This window comes from Macaca thibetana, chromosome 14 (genome assembly GCF_024542745.1).
Source record: "Macaca thibetana thibetana isolate TM-01 chromosome 14, ASM2454274v1, whole genome shotgun sequence".
Classification (NCBI taxonomy): Eukaryota; Metazoa; Chordata; class Mammalia; order Primates; family Cercopithecidae; genus Macaca; species Macaca thibetana.
The window spans coordinates 59,230,776-59,254,407 of NC_065591.1; the positions used below are offsets into that span (position 1 = coordinate 59,230,776).

Consider the following 23,632-nt stretch of genomic DNA (forward strand, 5'->3'; position numbering starts at 1 on the left):
GTGGACAACAGAAACTCAGGACTGGCCCTAGCAGGAAGATCACATCTGGGAGGTCAGAGCAGGTGCAGAAAATACCACAGGTCTCTCCTGGCCAGTCTGTCTAGCCCACTGGTGCCCATTCATCCCCTAAGCAGGGGATGATTTGCTGCAGAATTGGAATCAGAGCTGCAGGCCTGACAGGAGCCCTGCTTCTTTGGGCTTGTATGCCTCCAGTGACAGAGCACTTGCTACCTTCTGCTGTGGAAAAGCTTCCTTATATAAGCAGAGGTCTCTCTTCTTGGGACTTTATTCACTGTCTTGTTACTGCCATTACTTTTGCATCTCTCTCTCTGATGAAAGGGAACTGCAGAGATGTAAACAGGGCTCTCCTGTAACCAACATATACTGAGTACTTCCTGCATGCCAAGTACTGCCACAGCCACTTAGGAGACAATGGCATTCTTGCTGAGAGAACTTGAGCAAAAAGTCCATAGTTGAGATAGTATAGCCCATGTTCAGAAAAAGCAGAAAAACCCTATGGTTAGAATAGAGAGCATTCATAGAGTGTCACAGGTGACTTAAAACTCAGCAAACATTTATTTACCAGGGGGCAGGGTGGGGAGTGTGGCGGGGGAGTGTGGAGGGGAGGGAACTAAGACCATCCTCTAACACATTTAGCCTAACAGTGAAAACTAGAAGTCAAATCATCGAGGTAGTACAAGATGAGGTTTAATCATGGGCTCATGGTATGATCTGTAGAGACTCTTGGCTTGAGAGGGAACCTTGGGAGTCTCAGATTTTGAGAAAACACCCTTCTTCTCCCAATTTACAAGTAAGGGAATGGGGTCAGAACTTGCCTAGAGTTTCACCTTGTGTTAGTGGTGTTAGCTACAGTGTCAAGACTAGATCCTAGATCTCCTCACTTTTTAAACCTAGCCACGTTTTCAGAGGCAGAATTGAGGATGTAGTCATAGCTTGTATCTGAAAGGTGAAAGAAAAGGCATAATTGATAAGACTGCCAGGGTTCTGGCTTGTGAGGGTAGGTGAGTGGTGGTGTCTTTTATTTATTTATTTAGATTTATTTATTTTTATGCTTTTAGGATGTAAAAGCATCATGTATAACCTCGCCTTTTTGAGATTTGCAGTCTGTCCATTTGGTCCATATTTCTTAGTTTCTCTTGTTTCTGTTTCTTTACTCATTGTTTCCCCAATGTACATATCCACGTCCTATTTGTCCCTCAAGACAGCTCAAATACCCCTTCCTCTGGAAGCCTTCTTTATCCTATAGCACCCTCAGAGTTAGATACTTCCTCCAGTTTGCTGCTGTAGCAATTTGAACATGTCAATATCATGGTACTTATCACATTGTAGTTACGTGTTTCCATTTCTGTTTCTCACATTAGTCTACAGACTTGTGAAAGACAGGGAGTGTGTCTGATTCAGCTTTGTGTCTCCATTTCTCAGCTGAAGGACCTGGCCCACAATATGCCCAGAGAAGTCTGATTGAATGGTTCATTCACTTTACTCAGTCTGGCAGTGTTGGGGGAGATGGCCATTGCTTTGCTTCCCTGCCAATCTTATTTAAAGGATTCATTGGCTTTAAGGACTTTGCCTCATCCAAGGCTTCATTTGTTTCGGAGAAAGCCCAAAGACTGTAACCTGCAGTCATTTGTCATTTTTTTGAGATCTCAAATGATCAGATAAACCTGGAAGCTAGTGAGTAGACGTGAGTTATTTTAGCAAGCAAGTGAGCCTAGCTGGCCTCTCACATCCATTTTCAACAATGCCTTGGTTACCTCTATTCACAGCTGTGTAATTCATGTATACTGGGAATCCTGTGAGATTGTAGGAAGAAGTTCTGGGGGAAATTAATGCTGTTTGAGAATTTGGAGAAACTGAAAAGCCTTGAAACACATGCTTTGCAGATGTCCAGGATCTAGTGGAGTCAGCACTGGCTGTCTTCATTTGTTCACAATCAGCTTCTTGCTTGACTCCCTGGATCTGGCTTCCTGTCCTCCATCCCCTGAAAACCACACGCTCTGAGGTTAATGAGAGCCTCTTTGGGGCTTAAATAATGGGACCTCTGCAGCATTTCACTCCCTTGTTCATGAAGTTCTCTTCTCCCTTGGCATTCATGACATCTCTGTTTCCTGATTCTCTTGCTTCTCTGGCTGTGCCTTCTCAATCTTCTTTGCAGACTCTGCTTCCTGGGCCTATCTCTTAAATATTGAGGTTCCTTGGGGCTTGGTGATAGGCCCTCCTTTCTCACTTTACCCTCTCTGGGTAATGTCATCCACTTCCATGGCTTCAGGAACCATCTCTACACCAACATCCAAATTCATGTCTCCAGGCCAGACGTCTCTCTTAGGCTTCAGCGTATCTTGCCAACTGCCAACTGGACCTCTCCACTTGAATTACATCCCATAGGCACCTCAGATTCATCACATTAAACACTGAACTCTAGCTGGGTGCTGTGGCTCATGCCTGCAATCCCCACACTTTGGCAGGCCAAGGCAGGAGGATTAGTTGAGCCCAGGAGTTTGAGGCTGCAGTGAGCTATGATCATAACACCACATTCCAGCCTGGACAACAGAGTAAGACCCTGTCTCTTAAAAACAAAAATGAAAAAACCTTAAAAGATAAACACCGAACTTATCATCCTCTCATCCAAACTGCTGTTCTTTGAGAGTTTCCAAAGAATCGTCTGTTAATTCCTTCTTCTCCCCTAACTCTTCATATGTATACTCAGCCACCAAGTTCTGTTGCTATCCCCCTGCAAAATTCATTTATCTTGGCCTCCCTTTGCTATTCTCCTAATCAAGGCAGTTTCTTAATTTTCCATCCTTGCCCTTTAAACTATTTTCCACACAGCAGCCAAAAATATACTTTTGTCACTCTATACATAATAGCCCTCACCACTACCAAGGTTTTCCTTTGCTTTTTGGATAAATCCTTCATTCCCTAGCAGGTAAGGGTAAAGTCTCAACTCCTTAATAAGCCCAACAAAGCATTGCATCATGTGTCTTTTGCCTACCTCTCCATCTTGTTTCTTAGCCCTCCCATCACAGTGTCTGTCCTTTCTTTAGGAGAAAGTAACTTTCTTTAGGAGTTACTAAAGTTACTTTCTTTAGGAGAAAGGTTGGCTTCCAACCTCTGGACCCATCCCTGCTCCAGATCTAGGTTAGGTAACCTTTGTACTCCTGGAACAATTGGTGCTTCCTCATTATGGTCTTCACCACTTTGCATTGCAGTAACCTATTTATTAGATTGTGGAATCCATGAAGGCTGAGCTGTGACTATTTGTCTTTGTGTCCCCAGGCCTAGCAGCAGTGTCAAGTGAATGCTGAATGAGGGAATGAGGTGCCTTGAGAACTAAGCCATAAAGGATGGTGGGAATAACCAATGCAGGGATAGCAGAAGGCAGTCTGAGGAAGGAGAGTGAAGTCCAGCTCTGAGACCAAGGCCTTATAAGTGTCTGCTGTGATAAACAGTCCGCTTGAACCACCACCTATAGGATCTTGGGGGCAAATCTCTAGAGCACAGTGGGATGGAAGAGCTAGGACCCCACGGGAGGAAGAGAATCTCAGATTCAGGCAGGGGTATGGCCTCAGCGGCTGCATGCCCAGTAAGTCTGGGAGGCAAACTGAAGCAGGAAGGGGAGGAGGTGGGGAGGAGCTATTAGTCCTTGGAGGTAGCCCAATCCCCGCCCCTGTGTGACAGTCTGGGAGAGCCCCTAGGCTTGGAGAGAGGTGGAGCCTGGCATCCAGCTACCCCAGCAGGACCCAGCAGACCACTCCCACTCTTCCTCCCAGCCTTTCCCTTCACCAGACAGAAGCTTCAGCTTGCCTCCCGCCTCCTGGTCCTTCTGCCAACCTTCAATCTGTCCTCCCTCCTGCTATGTTTTCCTGGTATTAAGTCTTCAGACTCCAGAACCCATTACAACTGTAGAGAGAACATCAGGATGCCAGTGCCCACATCAGGAGAGGGTACTTTCAGGCACGCCCTTCCCACTCTACCCAGGCCCACTCTTACACAAACAAAAGGCACAGCAACTCAGCCCTTCTATCCCTCCCCAAATCTAGACTCCCTCCTGCATTCATTCATTCATTCATTCATTCATTCATTCACAGTCTTCAGAAAAAGGCTCATAATGCATCTAACAGCATAGACAATGGTGACCTGGTCCTAGTCACTGCCTATTTTGGAGTAATTCAGCTATTGTTCTGCCACCCTTCATGACCAAATCCCTGCCATCCATTGTCTCATCTGCTGTGTTAACTTCATCTCCCATTTACTCTTCAGTCACTCTGATGTGGCTTCTGCCCCTGCCACTCCACCACAGCCAAATCTAGTGGACACTCTTCAGTCTGTTTCTTATTTCACCCCTTCTTTTTCTTGTACTGTTCTGTTGATTTCTTTGGTTTCACACTCTCTTGGTTTTCCTACCATTTCTCAGGATCTCTTTCTCAGTCACTTTTGCTAGCTCCCCTCCCTCGTGCCAGGCCCTTTTCTTATCATGTCTGCCCTCTGTCCCTAGGTGGTCTCATGTGTTTTCATTGCTGTAAGTGCCATTTATATGCCAGTGATCCCAAATCAGTAACCAGCCCAGACTTTTGACCTCCTGTATTCTGTTTCTCACTTGACAGCTTTACCTGGACATCACAGAGACACGTCGTACTTACCATACATAGAACAGAATGCCCCAAATCAGCTCCACCTCAGCTCTCACTGTCTCCATTCATGGCCCATCATTTGCTAAAATGATAAAGCTAGGAGTCATAATTGACATCCCACTCACACCCAGTTCATCTTGATGTCCTTTTGATTTCTCTTTTATTTATTTTATTTTTATAGAGATGGAGTCTCATTATGTTGCCCAGACTGATCTCCAACTCCTGAGCTCAAGTGAACCTTCTTCCTCATCCTCTCAAAGTGCTGGGATTACAGATGTGAGCCATCTTGCCTGGCCAATGAATATTTCTCAAATCGGTCCAGCTTTTTGCTTGTAGCTCAGATGATACCCTGCATTATCTTACCCAAAGAACTTTGGTAGCTTCCTAACTGGTTTCTCTGATTCCACTCTTGTTTCTCTTTGTCTTCAATTCTCACAGCTGCCAGAGTAGCTTTCTAATTTATTTTCACTGATTTATAAACCACATCATCCCCCCCTCCAACTTAGGATAAAATCACTTTTTTTTGAGACAGAATCTCACTTTGTCTCATCCCAGGCTAGAGTGCAGTGGCACGATTATGGCTCACTGCAGCCTCCACCTCCTGGGCTCAAGCAATCCTCCCAGCTCAGCCTCCCAAGTAGCTGGGACTACAGGTGTGTACCACCATGCCCAGATAATTTTTAAATTTTTTGTAGATATTGGTCTCATTATGTTACCCAGGCTGGTCTCCAATTCCTGGGCTCAACGATCTTCCTGCCTTGGCCTCTGAAAGTGCTAGTATTACAGGCATGAGCCACTGCACCCAGCCAAAATCACATTCTTAATGGTGGTTATAAGGTCCTTCATGATCTCATCTCCACCTATCTTCCCAAACTCACCTCTTGCTTTTATTGACTTGGCTCCAATGAAAGAAGCTTTTTATTTATAGGACCCTGTCCTAGGCATTGGGTATGCAGTGATGAGCCTAGAATGATTTCCCTTCCTGATTCCCTGTTGTTTCTCACCCTCACCCATTCCATTTTTCTCCCATCCACCCAGAATTCTGCTTAAAAGTTACCTCCTTGGAGAGCCTTCCCTGGTGACCCAATCAAAAGTGTTCTTTCTCACAGCATCCATTTTTTCTTTATATCACTTCCCTGCCACCATTGTTTACTTTTAGAATATCTGCCACCACCTCCCCACCACAGGGACAGTGACCCTATCTCTTTTATCATTCCATTCCTAACACCTGTGCAAAGTAGGCAGTAAATATTTATTGAATTCCTGAAATCAGTTCAATAAGTATAGGTCAATCTTTATGTCAGACTCTGTGCTAAGTGCTAAGAATGAAAACATAAAATAAAATGTAAATACATAAATAAAATGCCTGCCCTCAAGAACACTGCATGGAGTGGAGAAAGCAGAGAAGTAACAAGAAAATCACAGCATAGCTTTTAAGAGTTAGGATGGAGTAAATACAGGGTGCTGAGGGACACAGAGGTAGAGCACCCACGCCAGACTCTGGGTAGTCATGGAAGGTCTTCTAAAGGAGGTGACATTTATATGGGGACCTGAAAGATGCGTAGATGTCACATCAGCCAGGAAAAGGGGCCAGGAGGAGGATCTCAGGACAGAGAGAACGAATGGGTGATCTCCCAGAAGCAAAAGAGAACAAGGAGTTTTCCAGGAACTGGGAAAACAAACAAACAAACCAAAAAAAACAAAACAAAAAACCAGCAAGAATGATTGATCATAGACTCATGAGACATGAGGTTGTAGAAAAGGTATGGGGCAAAGTTAAGCCTCATTGGCCAATTTAAGGACTTTGGACAATGGAGAACCATTGAAGGAATTTAAACAGAGTAGTGACAAGATCAAATCTGTGTTTTAAAAACATTCTGGCTGCGAGGAAGATAGATGGAAAGGTGTCAGTGAGGAGACAAGAACACCAGTTAAGAGGCTATTGCTGTATTCCAGGAGAGAAATGATGGTCACCTGAATTGGAGGGGGGGAGTAGCTGTGGGATTGGAGAGAATGGTTTAAGATATTCAGGAAGCAATCCTGAACTTGATACTAACTGGGTCTGAAAAAGAGTGCAGTTTCAGGTAGTTGTACTAAGAGGTGGGTCAGGGGATAAATGGAAGAGCTACAGGTAATCAAAGGGAGACACTCCATTCAGGTCTCTTGGAGGAGGATTTGGGGGAGGCAGAGGAGATGAAGGGTAAGTATGTCAGTGAAAATGGACATCTGTGTACCATGCACTCAATATACACTATGTCACACTTTCAAATTATTATTCTTGTAATTACAAATTAAGACACTGAGGCTCAGATAAGTTATATGAATTGTCCAAGCTCACACAGCTGGTGAGAGACTGAGCCAGGTTTGAAACCCAGTCTAATCCTACATCTGTGCTCTTAAACAGAACACCAGGCTCAGGGGTCACATCACCCTGATCCTTCCAGTCACTGCCCTGTCTTGCCCCTAGCAGGGAAGAGGTGGGGGCAAGTTCTCTGCAGGGGATTTGAGTGGCGGGGATTGGGTGGGGAGAAGAAGTGCTGGACTCCCTGGTGCTGACCATCTCTCTGTACAGAGGCTGGTGTGAGTGGCAGGAGCCAACTGTGGGCGCCATGGCAAAGAGGGAGGACAGCCCTGGCCCAGAGGTCCAGCCGATGGACAAGCAGTTCCTGGTATGCAGCATCTGCCTGGATCGGTACCAGTGCCCCAAGGTTCTTCCTTGCCTGCACACCTTCTGTGAGAGGTGAGGGGATGTGTGTACTGGGGAGGAATGAGGATCCTGTGGGCTCTCCTGAGGGAGCATGTGTAAACCTGTAGTAGGTGAGGGCAACATGCTTACTTGGGAGGAGAGCAGGTGAACCCCAACCTGCAGGAAATGAGGTTTTGGGGGCAAGAACCTGTGAGAGAACCATAAGCTTGTAATACTGGGCCATGGTTCCTGTCCAGAATAGGGCCTTCTCTGTCCTTTCCCAAACCTCAAGGCGGCTTTTGACACCACCTGATAAATCAAACAGTGTTGAGACTCAACCAGCTTTGGCATCAGCAATTTATGACTAGTAGGAGGATATTTGAAGCTAGGTCTGTCCTTCCCTGCTTGTCCTCATTGTTGTCCTCAGGTACTCAGTGAATGGCAACCCATCCCAGCCTCTAGGCTTCTATCAATCATTTATTCATTTAACAAATATTCATTTATTGAACAACTATGTGCCAGACCCTGTCCTAGGCATTGGGTATGCAGTGATGAGCAAAAACAGATATGATCCTTACTCTTTTTAAAAACGGATACACAATAGTTTACATATTTACGGGGAACATGTGATATATTGTTACAAGCATAGAATGGGTAACAATCAAGTAGAGTGTTTAAGGTACCCAACACTTATAATGCTTACTCTTAAAGAGCTAACAGTCTAGTGAAAGAGAAAGATAGTCATCAAATAATCATATAGCCAGATTATAGATAAATAGAACTTTTAGTAAGTGCTGCAAATAAAGTGCTGAGCTATGAGAGATTGTCATATGGAATCTGTTATGGTTTGGAGAATCAGGGAAGGTTTCCCTGAGGAGCAATTCAGACAATGAATAGGAGTTAAGCAGGTAAAGGGAGTTGGAAGAGCATTCTGCGCAGAAGGAAGACCATTGGAAAAACCCATGTGACATGAGAAAATATGTCAGGTAAGAGGCCTGGAGGAAGCCTGGTGGGGCTAGAGCAGAGTGAGTGTGACTGAGAGTAGCATGGGATGAAGCTGGAGAGGTAGGTAGAGGCCAGACCACCTAGGGCTTTGTAGACCTGTTAGGGAATTTCGCCTTTACGCTGAGAGCCACATGAAGCCTTTGCAGGGTTTTATATGTGATCGCATCTGTATTTTGACAGTATTCTCTCGGTCCCTCATCTCTCATTGTTCTTTCTTGGATGGCCTGGTCCCTGGGTTCTTCTCACCATTGCCTCTATCCACACTTTTCCTCTGTCTTCTGCCCCAACTGAAACCTGGCTCTGCACCAGGGATACTGCTTCCCTGCCAGCCCTGCTCTTTGAGATTCCAGCTCCACTGCCCACTCTCCTTTATCAACTGGAAATGGCCTCAGTTTTCTTGTCCATTCAAGTTCTTCGGTCAACCTGGGGACAACCACCCTCTTGTGCCTGTTGGTTCTTAACTATTTCTTCAGGGTTGTCCCCCATTCCACCTCACTTAACACTCCCTCCCAACCATGCCCTGAATCTTTTCATCCAGAATCTTACCTGTAGTCATAAACTGCAACGTTCCACTCCTGGCTCCCATTACCCCACTCCCATTACACCACTTTTGATACAATATAAATGTCTAGCCCCTTTGACTGCTCCCTCTTTTCCCAGTCACCAACTGCATGCTGGCCTCTCGTTCTTTCCTGCCCATCCTGTACCCTGTGGCTGACTGACTGGCTCCCCTGCAGTTCTTTCATATCTTTATCCTTTGCAGAGCCCATGCAATAGAAGCTCAATGTTGGATCAGAGCCGAAATTGGATGTCTCTGCACTTTCTCCTGTGCCCAGATCACTGAGCACTCCTGGAGAAAATCAGTGGCTGAGAAATTTTAATAACAATAGCTACCACGTATTGATTGCTTACCGTTTGCCAGAGACTGGCTAAGTGATATATACATACTGATTTCCTTAATCCCTGCAACAGATACTTTATTAACTTCATTTTATTATTTTATTTTAATTTTGTTTGTTTGTTTGATTTTTGTGTTTTTTTTGAGACATAGTCTCTCTCTGTCACCCACGCTGGAGTACAGTGGTGCCATCTTGGCTCACTGCAACTTGTGCCTCCCGGTTTCAAGTGATTCTCCTGCCTCAGCCTCTCAAGTAGCTGGGATTACAGGCACATGCCACCATGCCTGGCTAATTTTTGTATTTTTAGTAGAGACAGGGTTTCACCATGTTGGCCAGGCTGGTCTTGAACTCCTGACCTTGCCATCCGCCCACCTCAGCCTCCCAAAGTTCTGGGATTACAGGCCCACCGCGCCCAGCTTGTTTTAATTTTTTAATTTAATTTTAGTTTTTTAGAGATGAGGGTCTTGCTGTATTGCCCAAGGTGGACTTGAACTCCTGGGCTCAAGTGATCCTCCTGCCTCAGCCTCCTGAGTAGCTGGGATTACAGCTGCAGGCCACCACACCCAGGTATCCCCATATTAGAGAGGAGGAAACTAAGGTTCAAAGTCAGTAGGTAATTAAGAAATATCTCTGGCCAGGCGCAGTTGCTCATGCCTGTAATCCCAGCACTTTGGGAGGCCAAGGTGGGAGGTTCACTTGAGCCCAGGAGTTCCAGAGTAGCCTGGGAAACAACATAGTGAGATGTGGTCTCTACAAAAGAATTTAAAAATTAGCTGGGTGCGGTGGCATGCACCTGTAGTCCTAGCTACTCGGGAGGCTGAGGTGGGAGGATCATTTGAGCCTGGGAGGTGGAGGCTGCAGTGAGCTGTGATCACATCACTGCACTCTAGCCTGGGTGACAGAGAGAAGCTCTATCTCAAATTAAATAAACAAACAAATAAAAAAATAAAAGAAATATTTCCAAGGCTACACAGCAAGTAAATGGCTGAGGTCTGAATCCAGTTTTCACTGCAGAGCTCTCACTGTATCCCTTGGTCTCTGCTCTCAGAGTATGTTCTAGTGGGCAGTCACTGACAGTAAGCAATCAAGAAAACGAGAGCTGCAGCTTGTATTAATGTTTTGCAGGATATAAACAGAGAGAAGTAGGGGTGTTTGGGGCAAGAACTATTCTATATAGTCATCAAGGAAGGCTTCTCTGAGGAGGTGACATTTGACCTGAGTTCTGAGGATAAGAAGGAGACAGATTTTTCCAGGCAATAGAAAAATCTGTGCAAAGTTCTTGAGGAAGAAGTAGACAGGACATGTTCAGATACCAGAAAAGAAACCAGTGTGGCCAAGTGAGGAGGAAAGTGGGATGAGGTGAAATTGGAGAGAATAAGGGCAGTTTAAGGGGGAGCTTGTAGGTTTTCGGAAAGTGTTTGGATTTTATTCTAAGTGCAATGGGAAACCATTGGAGTTAAAAAACATATATATATATATATATATATACACACACACACACACACACACACACACACACACACACACACACACATATATATACATACCCCCATACAGGGAAATAATCTGATGTAAAAAGTTCACCCTAGCTATTATGGAGAGAATGGATTATAAAGGAGCAAGAGTGGAAACGGAGACCAGTTAGGAAGCTATCGTGAGCCAGGTACACTTGACAAATAGGAAAGGGATATTGCTGAATTAGAAGGTATTTTGCATGGGGAAACACTAGATTCAGTGAGCTGGGAAGAAAGCTGCTGAAGAATAGAGTGGAATTGTTGAAATGCAGTGATAGTTGATGAGAAATGGGTGTTAGTGGGAGCATGAGAAGGGGGAAAAGATCATTGGGGATGAGAAGGTCAAGGAATTAAGAAATCACAACATGGTGAAACCCCATCTCTACTAAAAATACAAAAATTAGCCAGGCATGATGGCATGTGCCTATAATCCCAGCTACTTGGGAGGCTGAGGTAAGAGAATGGCTTGAACCCGGGAGGTAGAGGTTGCAGTGAGCCAAGATTGTGCTACTGCACTCCCACCTGGGTGACAGAGCAGGACTCCTTCTCAAAACAAAACAAAACAAAACAAAAAAACACCAAAAAAAAAAAAAATTAAATACGTGAACACTTGTGAAGCACTTAGAATCATGCCTGGCACATAGTGTTTGTCAGATTTTAATTAAGATCCTAAGTTATAGGAAACATTAAGGCATGAGATTGAGGATATGGGAGAGTTTGCACAATGCAGATCTTCACTCCACAAATTTGAGGTCCCCAAATACAGCTGCCTTCAGTTCTCATATCTGTTTCTAGTAAGTGTCCTCTGCCTTCCCATCAGTGACTAATCTGAGCCATCATCAGGCCCCTGAATCCTCCATCGTTCACTCTCCTGTGTCCCCTGTACCCCTCTACATCCTCCTCTCCTTTCCTCCTTCCCTCCATTCAGAGACTGACATCCAGTCCTCCTCTTCAGGCCAATCTGAGGCACTCCCCAATCCTCTGCACTCCCCAATCCTCAAGATCTTGTCCTCTCAGTTTTCTAGTCTCTTCCCCTTCTCCTTCTCTCCTGACTCTTCCATTCATAAGCAAGCTCAAAACGCCCATGCCAAACAGATAAAAACCCTTTGTCACCTTGTCCCTTTCTAGCACCATCCAACCCCTCAACCTCCTTCTCATTCGAACTTTCAAGCTCCCCTTCACTTAACTTCCAGCAGTCAAGCTTTCCTTCTTCTGCCACTCCCTCCCTGTTTTCCCTACAGACAAAGAACCCTCGCATTTGCCAAATTCAGTAGACATTTTCCTGTCCTTACCTTACCCAACTCCTCAGCTGCTTTTGACACTGATGACTACTCATTCCCTCCTGGAAATGTACCACTCACTTTTCTGCTCTAACACTGCTGCTCCTCCTGCCTCTCGGCCTGGTCTTTGTTGTCCTCATTCAGTTTTTGCTGAGTGCTCTGTCCCTCTCTCTTATCACCATCTATGCTTTCTTGGCTGATCCCATCCTCTCCCAGTGCTACCAAAGCCATCTAAATGTTGATGGCATGCCCATCTCTTGTCTCTAATCTTCATTCTCCTAACTGTCTACTGGTAACCTCAACCTGGATGTTTATTGTTACAGTAAATTCAACCAGGACAAGGCTGAACTTTCCTACAGCTACTCCTCTTTCTATGTTTCTCATCTTAGTGAATGTCACCACTATCCACTCAGTTATCTAAGCTAGGAAGCTGGAAGTCAATGAAGACTCATCACCTCCCTTTTCCCCATATCTAATCAGAAAACACCTCCCACCTTCCCTCCTTCTTAAACACTTCTCAGATTTGTTTCCACCTCATAGTCTACATTACTACTGCCTAAATCCAGGTCTTCCTCACTTCCTGCCTAGATTATTATAAGAGTATACTGGTTAAACACATACTTTGCATTTGAAGACAGGCTTCAGCACCCACTGCTGTTGTTACCTTGGGCCACTTGCCCTTCCTCCTGCTAACAGAAACACAAATCAGAGAGCATGGCACCTGGCACATATGCACTTAATAAATGGTAACTAGCTGATGCCACTGCCCTCGCTGCCCTCCCCCCTGCCCCCCTCCACCCCATCTGCTGTCTCATTCCCTTTAAATTCACTCTCCACACAGAGGTGGTGAAGAGGAGCTTGGTAAAATGTATACCTGGCTATACCACTCTCTGGCAGCTTCCTGTTGCTGGTGGGATAACTTCTAAGCTCCTTGATTTCTCTCACCATTCCTTGCCTTGGACTTTGTCTCTAGCCAGCCACATCAAACTGCTCACAGTTCCCTATTCATACTATGCTGCTGCTTGCTGCCTTCTGTATCTGGACTACCCTTCCCCCTCTGCCTGCACCTTTCTTTGGTCAGGCTAACAACTATTTATCCTTGAAGATTTAGTTTACATCAACTTCTCTGAAGACTTTCCTGGACACCCTCTCCACCTACCTGAGCCAGATGCATTTCCTTATCACTGTATCTGTCATTCCTTATACTAACAATAAGTAATACAAGTAGCCTACCATATATAGTGCTATTGTGAATCAGGCATTTTACATTTAATTCTCTTCAAATATAAATATGTACTTTACATGTAATCCTCTAACACTCCGTGAAGCCTGTATTTCTCCATCTTACAAAGGAAGAGTCCTTCACTTGCCAAAGTTATGTAACTTGTCAGGGGTCACACAGTATAACAGGTGACCGACGGGGTGTTGCCCTGGGCAGCCTAGCTCCAGGACCCATTCCCTTAGTCATCATGCTATTTACTTCTGTACTATTCCTGTGACCTTTTTCTCTGTAGATGGGAAGTATTTTAAGGGTAGGCAATGTGCTTTATCTTTTTGTCCCCAGAGCTTGGCATAAATTTGGCAAGAGTAGATAGTAAATGTTTAATGAGTTAAAGAAGTTGGGCAGGGGGTGCCTAGTTGCACATTCCTATGAGAAGCATTTGTGAACACCTGTGAAAGGTGAGCCTGTGTGCACACTGTGAGGAATGTGGATAGTCTGCTCTTCTGAGAGGGGTCAGGGATGTGTTCCTCAGTTGTAAGAGGCAAGGCCATTATACCTGCTAGCAGATGAGATGTGTCAAGCAGAGAGGTTTTAAAATGAAGTATAATGGCACACCTGTGAGGGAAGGGGTCGGCACCCATGGGAAGTATAAGGAAGGGTGCACTTATGCTACCCCATTCACTCTGGTCTTCGACTCTCCTTCTTCCTGGACAGGTGTCTCCAAAACTATATCCCTGCCCAGAGCCTGACACTATCCTGTCCAGTATGCCGGCAGACGTCCATCCTCCCAGAGCAGGGTGTCTCGGCACTGCAGAACAACTTCTTCATCAGTAGCCTCATGGAGGCAATGCAGCAGGCATCTGATGGGGCCCACGACCCGGAGGACCCCCACCCCCTCAGTGCAGTGGCTGGCCGCCCTCTCTCCTGCCCCAACCATGAAGGCAAGGTGGGCCCAAGCGAGGCCCAGTGAGGCCGGGACTTGGGGTGGGAGGAGAGGAGAGGCATTGGGGGGTGCCGAGTGGCTGGGTGAAAGGGTACTGCTCTGGATGAGTGGTCCAGGTAGGGGGTGCACTTAGAAAGTAAGGGGCAGGGAGGGCAGGTGGGGAGGGGAGGGGACAAAGAAGTGTGATGTCTAGCCATTACCCAACTGGAGTCCTTGTACCACAGACGATGGAGTTTTACTGTGAGGCCTGTGAGACGGCCATGTGTGGTGAGTGCCGTGCTGGGGAGCATCGTGAGCATGGCACAGTGCTGCTGAGGGATGTGGTGGAGCAGCACAAGGCAGCCCTGCAGCGCCAGCTTGAGGCTGTGCGTGGCCGGTAGGCACTGGGCAGGGTCCTGGGCTGGTGGGGCCACAGGGATGGTGTGGGAGGGGAATAAAGGGTCTGGGAAGGGCAGACATAGAAGTCTCAGGGAGGTCTCAGGAAGGAGATCTCCACGAGGGCAGCAATAGGGTCCCCAGGGAGAAGGGAAACTTCTGCAAAGCCACCCTCAGCAACTCTGGCACGAGATGTTCCCCCTCCAGATTGCCACAGCTGTCTGCAGCAATTGCCTTAGTTGGGGGCATCAGCCAGCAGCTGCAGGAGCGCAAGGCAGAGGCCCTGGCCCAGATCGGTGCAGCCTTCGAAGACCTGGAGCAAGCACTGCAGCAGCGCAAGCAGGCTCTGGTCAGAGATCTGGAGACCATTTGTGGGGCCAAACAGAAGGTGTGTCTTGTGTTCACCCTTTTCTACCATCGTCCTTTGTGATGGTTTTATTGCCTCCATTGTTCCTCTGTCTTTCACACCAGCTCCCCATTCCCCAGCCTAGATATTCTGCCTCCTCACATGCCCTCAGTAGGTGCTATGGGCATCTGTGTCCTCTGTCCACAGGCACCCTCTTGTATTTCTTTTATGCCACAGTGCTACAACTTCAGTAATCACAGAGACTCCCCCTGTGCCAGTCTGCTCACCCACTCCTCCCTCTACCCCTCCTCAGGTGTTGCAAACCCAGCTGGACACTTTGCGCCAGGGTCAGGAACACATCGGCAGTAGCTGCAGCTTCGCAGAGCAGGCACTGCGCCTGGGCTCGGCCCCGGAGGTGTTGCTGGTGCGCAAGCACATGAGAGAGCGGCTGGCGGCATTGGCGGCACAGGCCTTCCCGGAGCGGCCACACGAGAATGCACAGCTGGAACTGGTCCTTGAGGTGGACGGGCTGCGGCGATCCGTGCTCAATCTGGGCGCACTGCTCACCACGAGCGCCACTGCACACGAGACGGTGGCCACCGGAGAGGGCCTGCGCCAGGCGCTAGTGGGCCAGCCTGCCTCGCTCACTGTCACTACCAAAGACAAGGATGGGCGGTTGGTGCGCACAGGCAGCGCTGAGCTGCGCGCAGAGATCACCGGTCCGGACGGCACGCGCCTTCCGGTGCCAGTGGTGGACCACAAGAATGGCACATATGAGCTAGTGTACACAGCGCGCACGGAAGGCGAGCTGCTCCTCTCAGTGCTGCTCTACGGGCAGCCAGTGCGCGGCAGCCCCTTCCGCGTGCGTGCCCTGCGTCCTGGGGACCTGCCACCTTCCCCCGACGATGTGAAGCGCCGTGTCAAGTCCCCTGGCGGCCCCGGCAGCCATGTGCGCCAGAAGGCAGTGCGTAGGCCCAGTTCCATGTACAGCACAGGCGGCAAACGAAAGGACAACCCAATTGAGGATGAGCTCGTCTTCCGTGTTGGTACAGACAGCCCAGGGCAGAGCCAGATGGGCCAGGCTCAGGTAGTGGGTGGGGAGGGAAGGGAGGTTCAAAATGACGTCTGAGTGAATTCTTTTGTTTTCACTCCCATCCCTTCCCACAGGCAGTCGTGGAAGGGAGAAAGGTGAATTCACCAATTTACAAGGTGTGTCCGCAGCCAGCAGCGGCCGCATCGTGGTAGCAGACAGCAACAACCAGTGTATTCAGGTAAGCACCTTTACCGCTCGACTCCACCACCAAAATAAGGGTTTTCAAGCTACAGCCTCCTGAAAAGATAGAATGTACAGGTCACCTCCTGGAAAGATAGAACCCTGCGGATAGTACCGTTCCTTAACAGCGGTGAATCAAAGGATCACCCCTTATGCACCCACCGGCCACCCCATTCCCATAGGCCATAACTGTAACCAGCACCTTCAGTCAGAAACCAGAGTTTACTATGCTTGTAGCCTCACCTTTGTAGGCCATGGCTTAGGCCAGGTCAGCTCCTGGACTGCAAAGATCTGGCTCATTCCTCCTTCCCTTCTGCCTCTCCTTGAGCCTCTTACTTTCTCCCTTTTTCTCCTGGTGGCCAGGATGCAGGCCTGCCCTCCCTTGCTGTCTTCCAACATGCTTACCTGACTCCTGAATGTATGTAGTCTGTCTGGAGTCTCTGCAGTTATCAGGTTGGCTAGACAGTCACATGGGGGTATCTTGGCCAAAGCGGGTATCTTTCAGTGGCTAGAAGTTGTAGCATAACCTCACAGGTGTTCCTCCCACTGCCTCTCCCATAACCTCATACAGCTGATTATAGCATACATCACACCGAATGGACACGGTTTCTGCTGCACTGTGAGCTCCTTTTCAAAGCCAAGAAATGTGCCTTTTTCTCTCTCTGTTTCTTCTAGTAAAAACTCAGAGCCTAGTACAGTGGGTACCAGGGTAGTTGACACAGCAGAGCAGTTAAAAGCTCAGGTTCTGAAACCAGACACCTGAGCTTGAAATCTAGCTGTGTCACATACTAACAAGTCACATGACCTCTTTGAGCTTCAGTTAACTCATGTGTAAAATGAGGAAAAGTATATCTGATAGGGTTGTGGGGAGTGTTAAATGATGTACTGTACTTGACATCTAGTGAAACTTCTGATGTTAGCTATTGTTAAAAAGATCATCATCCAGGTGGAGGCTGTAAACAAAGGCAAGCAGGTGGGAAAGAGCTGGAGGAGGTGGTTCAGGGAACTGGAAGGAGCCCAGCAGGCTTAGAGGTAGATTACTATTAGAAGCCGGGGGTAGCTGAGGTCAGATTGTAAATGGTTTTGGAGATGGAGTGTGGAATTTTTATTTTATCCTATAGGGGATTGTTTCTAACTACCATGCACTTTACTTCTTCGAAACATTTTACTGGGTAGCAAAACTTTTCGCTGAAGATCCTTACTTCTCAACACCTATACGTTTAAACTTTCTGACCCTGCTTGAGTACTCATATCACTGATCCAGCTGTACTAAGGTCCTTTCCCTCAGTGATGGCTACTCCCTGACCCCTGCTTTTCACCTAACAGTCTAAAAGTGCCAGGGACTCTTCTGTGGCCATATTCCCAGTTCTGTCCAGTCTGCATTTACTCCTACCCTATTTCTAAGAGCAGAGGAATGGAGAGGCCCTGTGCAGCGCAAAAGGCATTTGGGTCCAGCCTGAATAGTGAGGAGGGGATTGCAGGGGAGTAATGAGGTGGTGCTGAGTCCCTACTCAGTGACACCTTCCAGCTCCTTTCCAACTCCCTAGGCTGGGAATGCTTCCTGGCATAAAAGTTGAGATTTGGGACCCCTTCTCTGTTGTGCACACACACAGGTGTGCTCCCTGCTCACATGCACAGATAAGTGCCACTTTGTCTGTCCTGGTGAGGGGGCTGAGCTTCCTCATTATTTTTTGTTTGTTTGTTTGTTTGAGACAGGGTCTCTGTTGCCCAGGCTAGAGTGCAGTGCTATGATTACAGCTCACTGTAGCCTTGACCTCCTATGCTCAAGTGATCCTCCTACCTCAGCCTCCAAAGCAGCTGGGACTACAGGCGCATGCCACTATACCTGGCTAATTTATTTTATTTTATTTTTGTTTTTAGTAGAGACAGGGTCTCACTATATTGTTTGGGCTGATCTGGAGCTCCTAGGCTCAAGCTATCCTCCTGCCTTGGTGTCTGAAAGTGCTGGGATTACAGGCATGAGCCACTGCACCTGGCCTCCCCATTGTTTCAGAGTGGGGAATCGAGAGGGAACACCTGGTATAGCTCCACTATCTTCCAAACACCTGCTACTTCTATGGCAGTCCTCCTCTTGCTTCTACTTCCACCTGTCCTCTGTGTCGCCACTGCTAGGAGCCTGGCTCAGATTTCTAAGTTGAGTTTCTGCTTCTCTTACTCTGGAGTCCTTAGGGCTGGCATGGGCTGGGCTCCCTGATGAGGTCTGACCCCCGCCCCCCCTCCTCTCAGTACATGGGGATTGGGATCCTCACGACATGACCGTTTTCTCTTTTGGACCCTTCTATGTTGGAGGATGAGGCAGACCCCCTCATTGAGTGGAACCAGCATCAGCTGACAGAAGACAAAAAACATTTTGTGATTCCGAGTGAATGATTTGATTTGTATATATTATGTCCTTGTGTAATTGTGTAAGCTCCCAGTTTTATCAGCTCTTCTGTGAAAATTCCCTCATTCCCTTAGGCAGAATGTTAAATCACATTCTTCTCAGTTCCCTCAGACTTTTGCTGCTGTACTTTTCATACTTTACTGGAATCACTGGTTTGTTTTTGTTTTTGTCTGATTTTGTTTTGTTTTTTTTTGGTTTAAGTCTTTCTCCCCCACTAGACTGTGAGATCCCTGAAGTCAGGGATCTACTTTCAGATACCTTGGTATAGGAGAGAGATGTTAAGGACCAAACTAGGACACCAGCAGATTCTAGAGATATTAAGGAAGCAAGAATGGCAGATTTTGCTGAGTCGTCAAATATCAAGAATGGCAGGACTTTGTGGACTGGGTAGATGGTGTTGCGGTTCAGGAGCAGGCCCAGGTTTAAGTTGATGAATTCGCTTTTGCAGATGTTTGAGATAGCTATGCAACATTCAAGTGGAGATGTCCAGTTCAGGTCTGAGATTGAGCTAGGGAGTTCATTCATTGTTGAATGTCTACTATGTGCCAAATGCCATATCAGTGCTGCAAATGCAGCAGCAAACAAAACAGATGCAGTCCCTATGCCATGCGAGGCTTACATCCTTAGAAGGGGACACTGATATTTGACAGTTATTTAGCTGCAAAATGATAATTATTATGAAGAGAGCTGTAAAGCATATATCCTGGTGACCTAAGTTGATGTGTGCATATTGATTTGGTAGGGTGGAGGGTGGTCATTAAAGTCTTCTCTGAACAAGTGACCTGGAAATTCTAAGAATGGAAAGATGAGTAAGAGTTGGCCAGGTGTCAAGGGTGGGATAGAATTGGACTGGAAGAACAAGACATCCCCAAGCCTCATCAGTATTGGGCCAGAACCTGAGCTGCTCAAACTGGAGGGGCATTACCTCACTGCTGAACCTGTACCTTTTAGTCTCCCTCACTTCTGTTTAGCTTGTGGAGCTCATGGTATCTCCCTTCTCATACTGATGAGTGCTGTCCTGCCACAGGGGACCACTGCAGAACCCAAGAGCTGTGCTGGTCAGCCAGAGAAGAGCTTAGTAGAAGACCCACATTAGAAGAAAGGGACGCATGTTGGTGGTACCAGTTTAAACAGCCCTGCAGGACTAAGAGATGGGGTTGGGCTGGGGCAGGGATGGGGAGACCAGGCCATTAAGGAAGGCACAGGTTTGAATCCAAGAGCAAGGCCAATGCCCAGAACTTGAGTTCTCCAAGGCAGCTCCTGGCTCTCGTTCATCTTGTGTCCCAGAGCCTATAACAAAGCAAAGTGTATGAGACTTACGTAGTGAGTAATGTTTTGACTATGAAGGAAAAGCCAGAAAGCTTAGCTAAAGCGGGAAGGAGGATTAAAGGAGGTGCTTTTGGGACAGGGAGACCCGAGCATATTGGGCAGCTAAAGTGGAGAAGGTTGGAGAAGGGAGAGGTTGAAAGGTTCACTCTGTCTAGGAGGAAGATTTCCTTGTCAGCCTCATAGCCTGAATGAACTAATTCTTGTATACATTCTCCTCTCTCACCTACCCCATTCCAGTCTGCTACTAAGTCTCATGAGTCTACCTCCTACATGTGTCTTGAGTCCATCTGCTTCCCTCCAGCCAATTTCCTTGGTCCAAGCCATCATCATTTCTCAACTGGAATACTGCAACAGCCTCTGACTGGGCAGCTTGACTCCTCCCTACAGCCAGAATGTTCTTTCTTAAAAGCAAAATTGATCTTGTCACTGCTATGCCTGGAAATGTTTAGAGACTCCTCATTACACCCAGGATAAAACATAATTCCTTCTTTTGTTCACCTGGGTCCTCCCTGCAGTCTAGCCACACTGGACAGGTCCTCAAGTGGTGCCCATACTTGACTTTGTGCCTTTTACAATCTGCTCACTCTGCTCGAATGCCTTTCCTTTTCCTTTTCTGGCCGAATTTGGTTTATGTGGCATCCTTATTAGGCTATTTGTTGAGATATCTTCTTCTCTTGGAGCCTTTTATCACCATTCCCCTTCATCCCTTCATGTTCTCACAACCCCATTCACATCTCTGTTGCATTCCCCCAGACCTGCTGCCATGTTTGATTTTTGTCAGTGAGTGCTTGTTGAATGACTGAATAAATGGTGGTGGGGGGGTCTCCTCCCTCAAGATCCTGCTCCCTTCTGTCTGTGCCCACAGTGTCACCCCTCCTACCTGCTCCCTTCCCTTGCTCCTCTGCTCCAGGTTTTCTCCAATGAGGGCCAGTTCAAGTTCCGTTTTGGGGTCCGAGGACGCTCACCTGGGCAGCTGCAGCGCCCAACAGGTGTGGCAGTGGACACCAATGGAGACATTATTGTGGCAGACTATGACAACCGTTGGGTCAGCATCTTCTCCCCTGAGGGCAAGTTCAAGGTGAGAGGCCTGCTGTCACTTTACTTACCCTGGTGTCCAGCTGAACTGACCAGTCTAGTGCCTCTTGGTGGTCAGGGTCTGGACTGATCCAAACCTACCTCCTCCTCCTCGCTGTTCTTTCCCCAGCCCAAGGTTCTGCTTTGATGCTGGGTTAGGACTACTATCCCCACTAGTCAGAATAAAACCTGTTATGGATATTCTCTTCCTCCAGACCAAGATTGGAGCTGGCCGCCTCATGGGCCCCAAGGGAGTGGCCGTAGACCGGAATGGACATATCATTGTGGTCGACAACAAGTCTTGCTGCGTCTTTACCTTCCAGCCCAATGGCAAACTGGTTGGCCGTTTTGGGGGCCGTGGGGCCACTGACCGCCACTTTGCAGGTATGGGGGGACAGCTCCAAGATTTATGCTGATACCCCTGTTCCAGAGACCTCCACTAGATACTCCAGTTCTAAAGGCCCTCTCCTCTTATATCTTGGCTCTGGAGATCCCACTTCCCTATACTTTAGCCCTGTCATCTCAGTCCTAGAGACCGCACCCCTCTCCTAACACCCTAGCTTTATCTTCCCAGATACTCTTCCCCATCCCACTCGGTGTCCCAGCTTACTGCCCTGAAGACCACTTTGTATTTTCAGGGCCCCATTTTGTGGCTGTGAACAACAAGAATGAGATTGTAGTAACGGACTTCCATAACCATTCAGTGAAGGTCAGTGTCCTCCCTCCCTCCGTGACCACTGTCCCAACATCCTTTTCTCTTCCACAAGACTGCTATTTTACCTCCTCCTTTTCCCCTTGAGATCATTCACTCAAACAATACACATTTACACATTTATGGCATGGCTGCTTTGTCCCAGGCAGTATGCTAGAAGCTGGAGATACAGTGATGCACAAAGCAAATGTATTCTGTGTCTTCTTGAGTATAGTCTAGTAGGGAAGAGAAAAAGGTAACCAAAAAGTTACAATACGATGTAACAGATTCTGTGATAGGAAGGTACAGGGAACTGTGGGAAGGGATACTGAAATGTATGATTCAGGAAAGACTATCTGAGGAGGACCTCAAGCACAAGTGGGAATTAAATGGAAGGCAGAGGAGGACGAGAGTATTTGAGACACAGGAAGAGCCAAGAATGGAGGTGGGAACCTTGATAGTGTGTTTGAGAAATCACAAGTAGTTCAGACTCAACTTGAGGAGCGGACCGTGAAAGCTGAGGGTGAGGCTTGTGTGCCCCCTTAAGGGGCTTGCTTTCCTCCCAAGAGCTATGGGGAGTCACAGTATTGCAGGCAGGGGAGTGATGCAGTCCTGGGTGTCTTAGATCACTCAGGATGAGGCAAGACTGAGGCAGGAAGATCAATCTTTTGCAGTGATCCGGATGAGAAATGATGTGAGCCTGGACCATGAGAAAGACGTGACAGTGTATGCGTAGGGTGTAGATTTGAGAGGGGGATTTGAGATGGAATTAAGGGTTGTGTTAATTCACTGGCTTATCAAGCAGAGAGGAAATTGGAGTCAAGAGTGACTCATGGCCAGCTGGGTGGCACCAGTCATTGAGATAGAGAACTGAGAGAACTGATTTCCCAGAGAAAATGAGCTGTTAGATTTGATATTCCCAACAGACATCAGCAAGAGTTGTCCAGTAGGCAGTAGGGCACATGGATGTGAAGCCTATGAAGCAGATTTGGGCTTAGCTGTAGATCTGGGTGGGGGTCCTCAGCCCTGGGACTTCACCCTGTCCTCCTCTAAGGCCTGAGGCCAGGTCCCCAGTCCCTAGCCCCTTCCCCCGCCAGGTGTACAGTGCCGATGGAGAGTTCCTCTTCAAGTTTGGCTCCCATGGCGAAGGCAATGGGCAGTTCAACGCCCCCACAGGAGTAGCTGTGGACTCCAATGGAAACATCATTGTGGCTGACTGGGGCAACAGCCGCATCCAGGTGAGTAGGGCCTGGGAATGACATGAGGGGGAGGTTTCCTGCTGTGTCCCATATGCCCATTCCCCCAAAACAGACTCTCATCTGCCTGATCTTGCCTCTCCCTCCGTTCTCCACTCCTTCCCCAGGTATTCGACAGCTCTGGCTCCTTCCTGTCCTATATCAACACATCTGCAGAACCACTGTATGGTCCACAGGGCCTGGCACTGACCTCGGATGGCCACGTGGTGGTGGCTGATGCTGGCAACCACTGCTTTAAAGCCTATCGCTACCTCCAGTAGCTGCACAGAGGCCCTGCCTGGCTTGTGGAGGGACAGACATTGGGGTGATTGGACAAAAGAGGGTCTGGCTGGGAGGTGGGCCAGACCTGGCAGCACTGAATGTGGGCTGTGGGCGTGGGTGCGCCCGGTGCCCTCCCTCTCCTACCCCCAGCCCCACGGTTGCACTTTATTTATTCGGTTCTTGCTTTGGTGACTGGGTGAGCCGGGACTGTGGTCCCGGGGATGTGTGCAGAGCTTCACCCTACCTTTCTTACACACCTCCCCTCCCCTCTCAGTCTGCTCCCCATCCCCCAGCCTGGGGCCAGAACAGCCTCCTACTCCAGGACAGAAGTCCCTCTAGTTGTCTCCCTACCACCCTATACACACTGACAGAGACAGCAATACCCCACCCGCCCCCATATTAAATAAATGTCTTCACCAAGA

General features: G+C 47.7%; 1 protein-coding gene across 3 annotated transcripts in view; it reads left to right on the plus strand.

Moving 5' to 3' along the window:
* The window catches only part of LOC126935030 (tripartite motif-containing protein 3), a 172,194-nt gene extending 148,562 nt beyond the window's left edge, over positions 1-23,632 (plus strand). For 2 of the 3 annotated variants that reach the window (XM_050756113.1, XM_050756114.1), the window contains 11 exons: positions 7,225-7,392; positions 13,973-14,204; positions 14,426-14,577; positions 14,784-14,964; positions 15,236-15,968; positions 16,090-16,193; positions 20,839-21,006; positions 21,218-21,386; positions 21,641-21,711; positions 22,791-22,931; positions 23,057-23,632. In XM_050756113.1, the coding sequence (XP_050612070.1) occupies positions 7,225-7,392; positions 13,973-14,204; positions 14,426-14,577; positions 14,784-14,964; positions 15,236-15,968; positions 16,090-16,193; positions 20,839-21,006; positions 21,218-21,386; positions 21,641-21,711; positions 22,791-22,931; positions 23,057-23,209 (2,272 nt within the window). In that variant the 3' untranslated portion in view covers positions 23,210-23,632. Of the gene's footprint in view, positions 1-7,224; positions 7,393-13,972; positions 14,205-14,425; positions 14,578-14,783; positions 14,965-15,235; positions 15,969-16,089; positions 16,194-20,838; positions 21,007-21,217; positions 21,387-21,640; positions 21,712-22,790; positions 22,932-23,056 lie in introns of those variants that run through there. The other variant, XM_050756115.1, reaches the window with a different exon arrangement.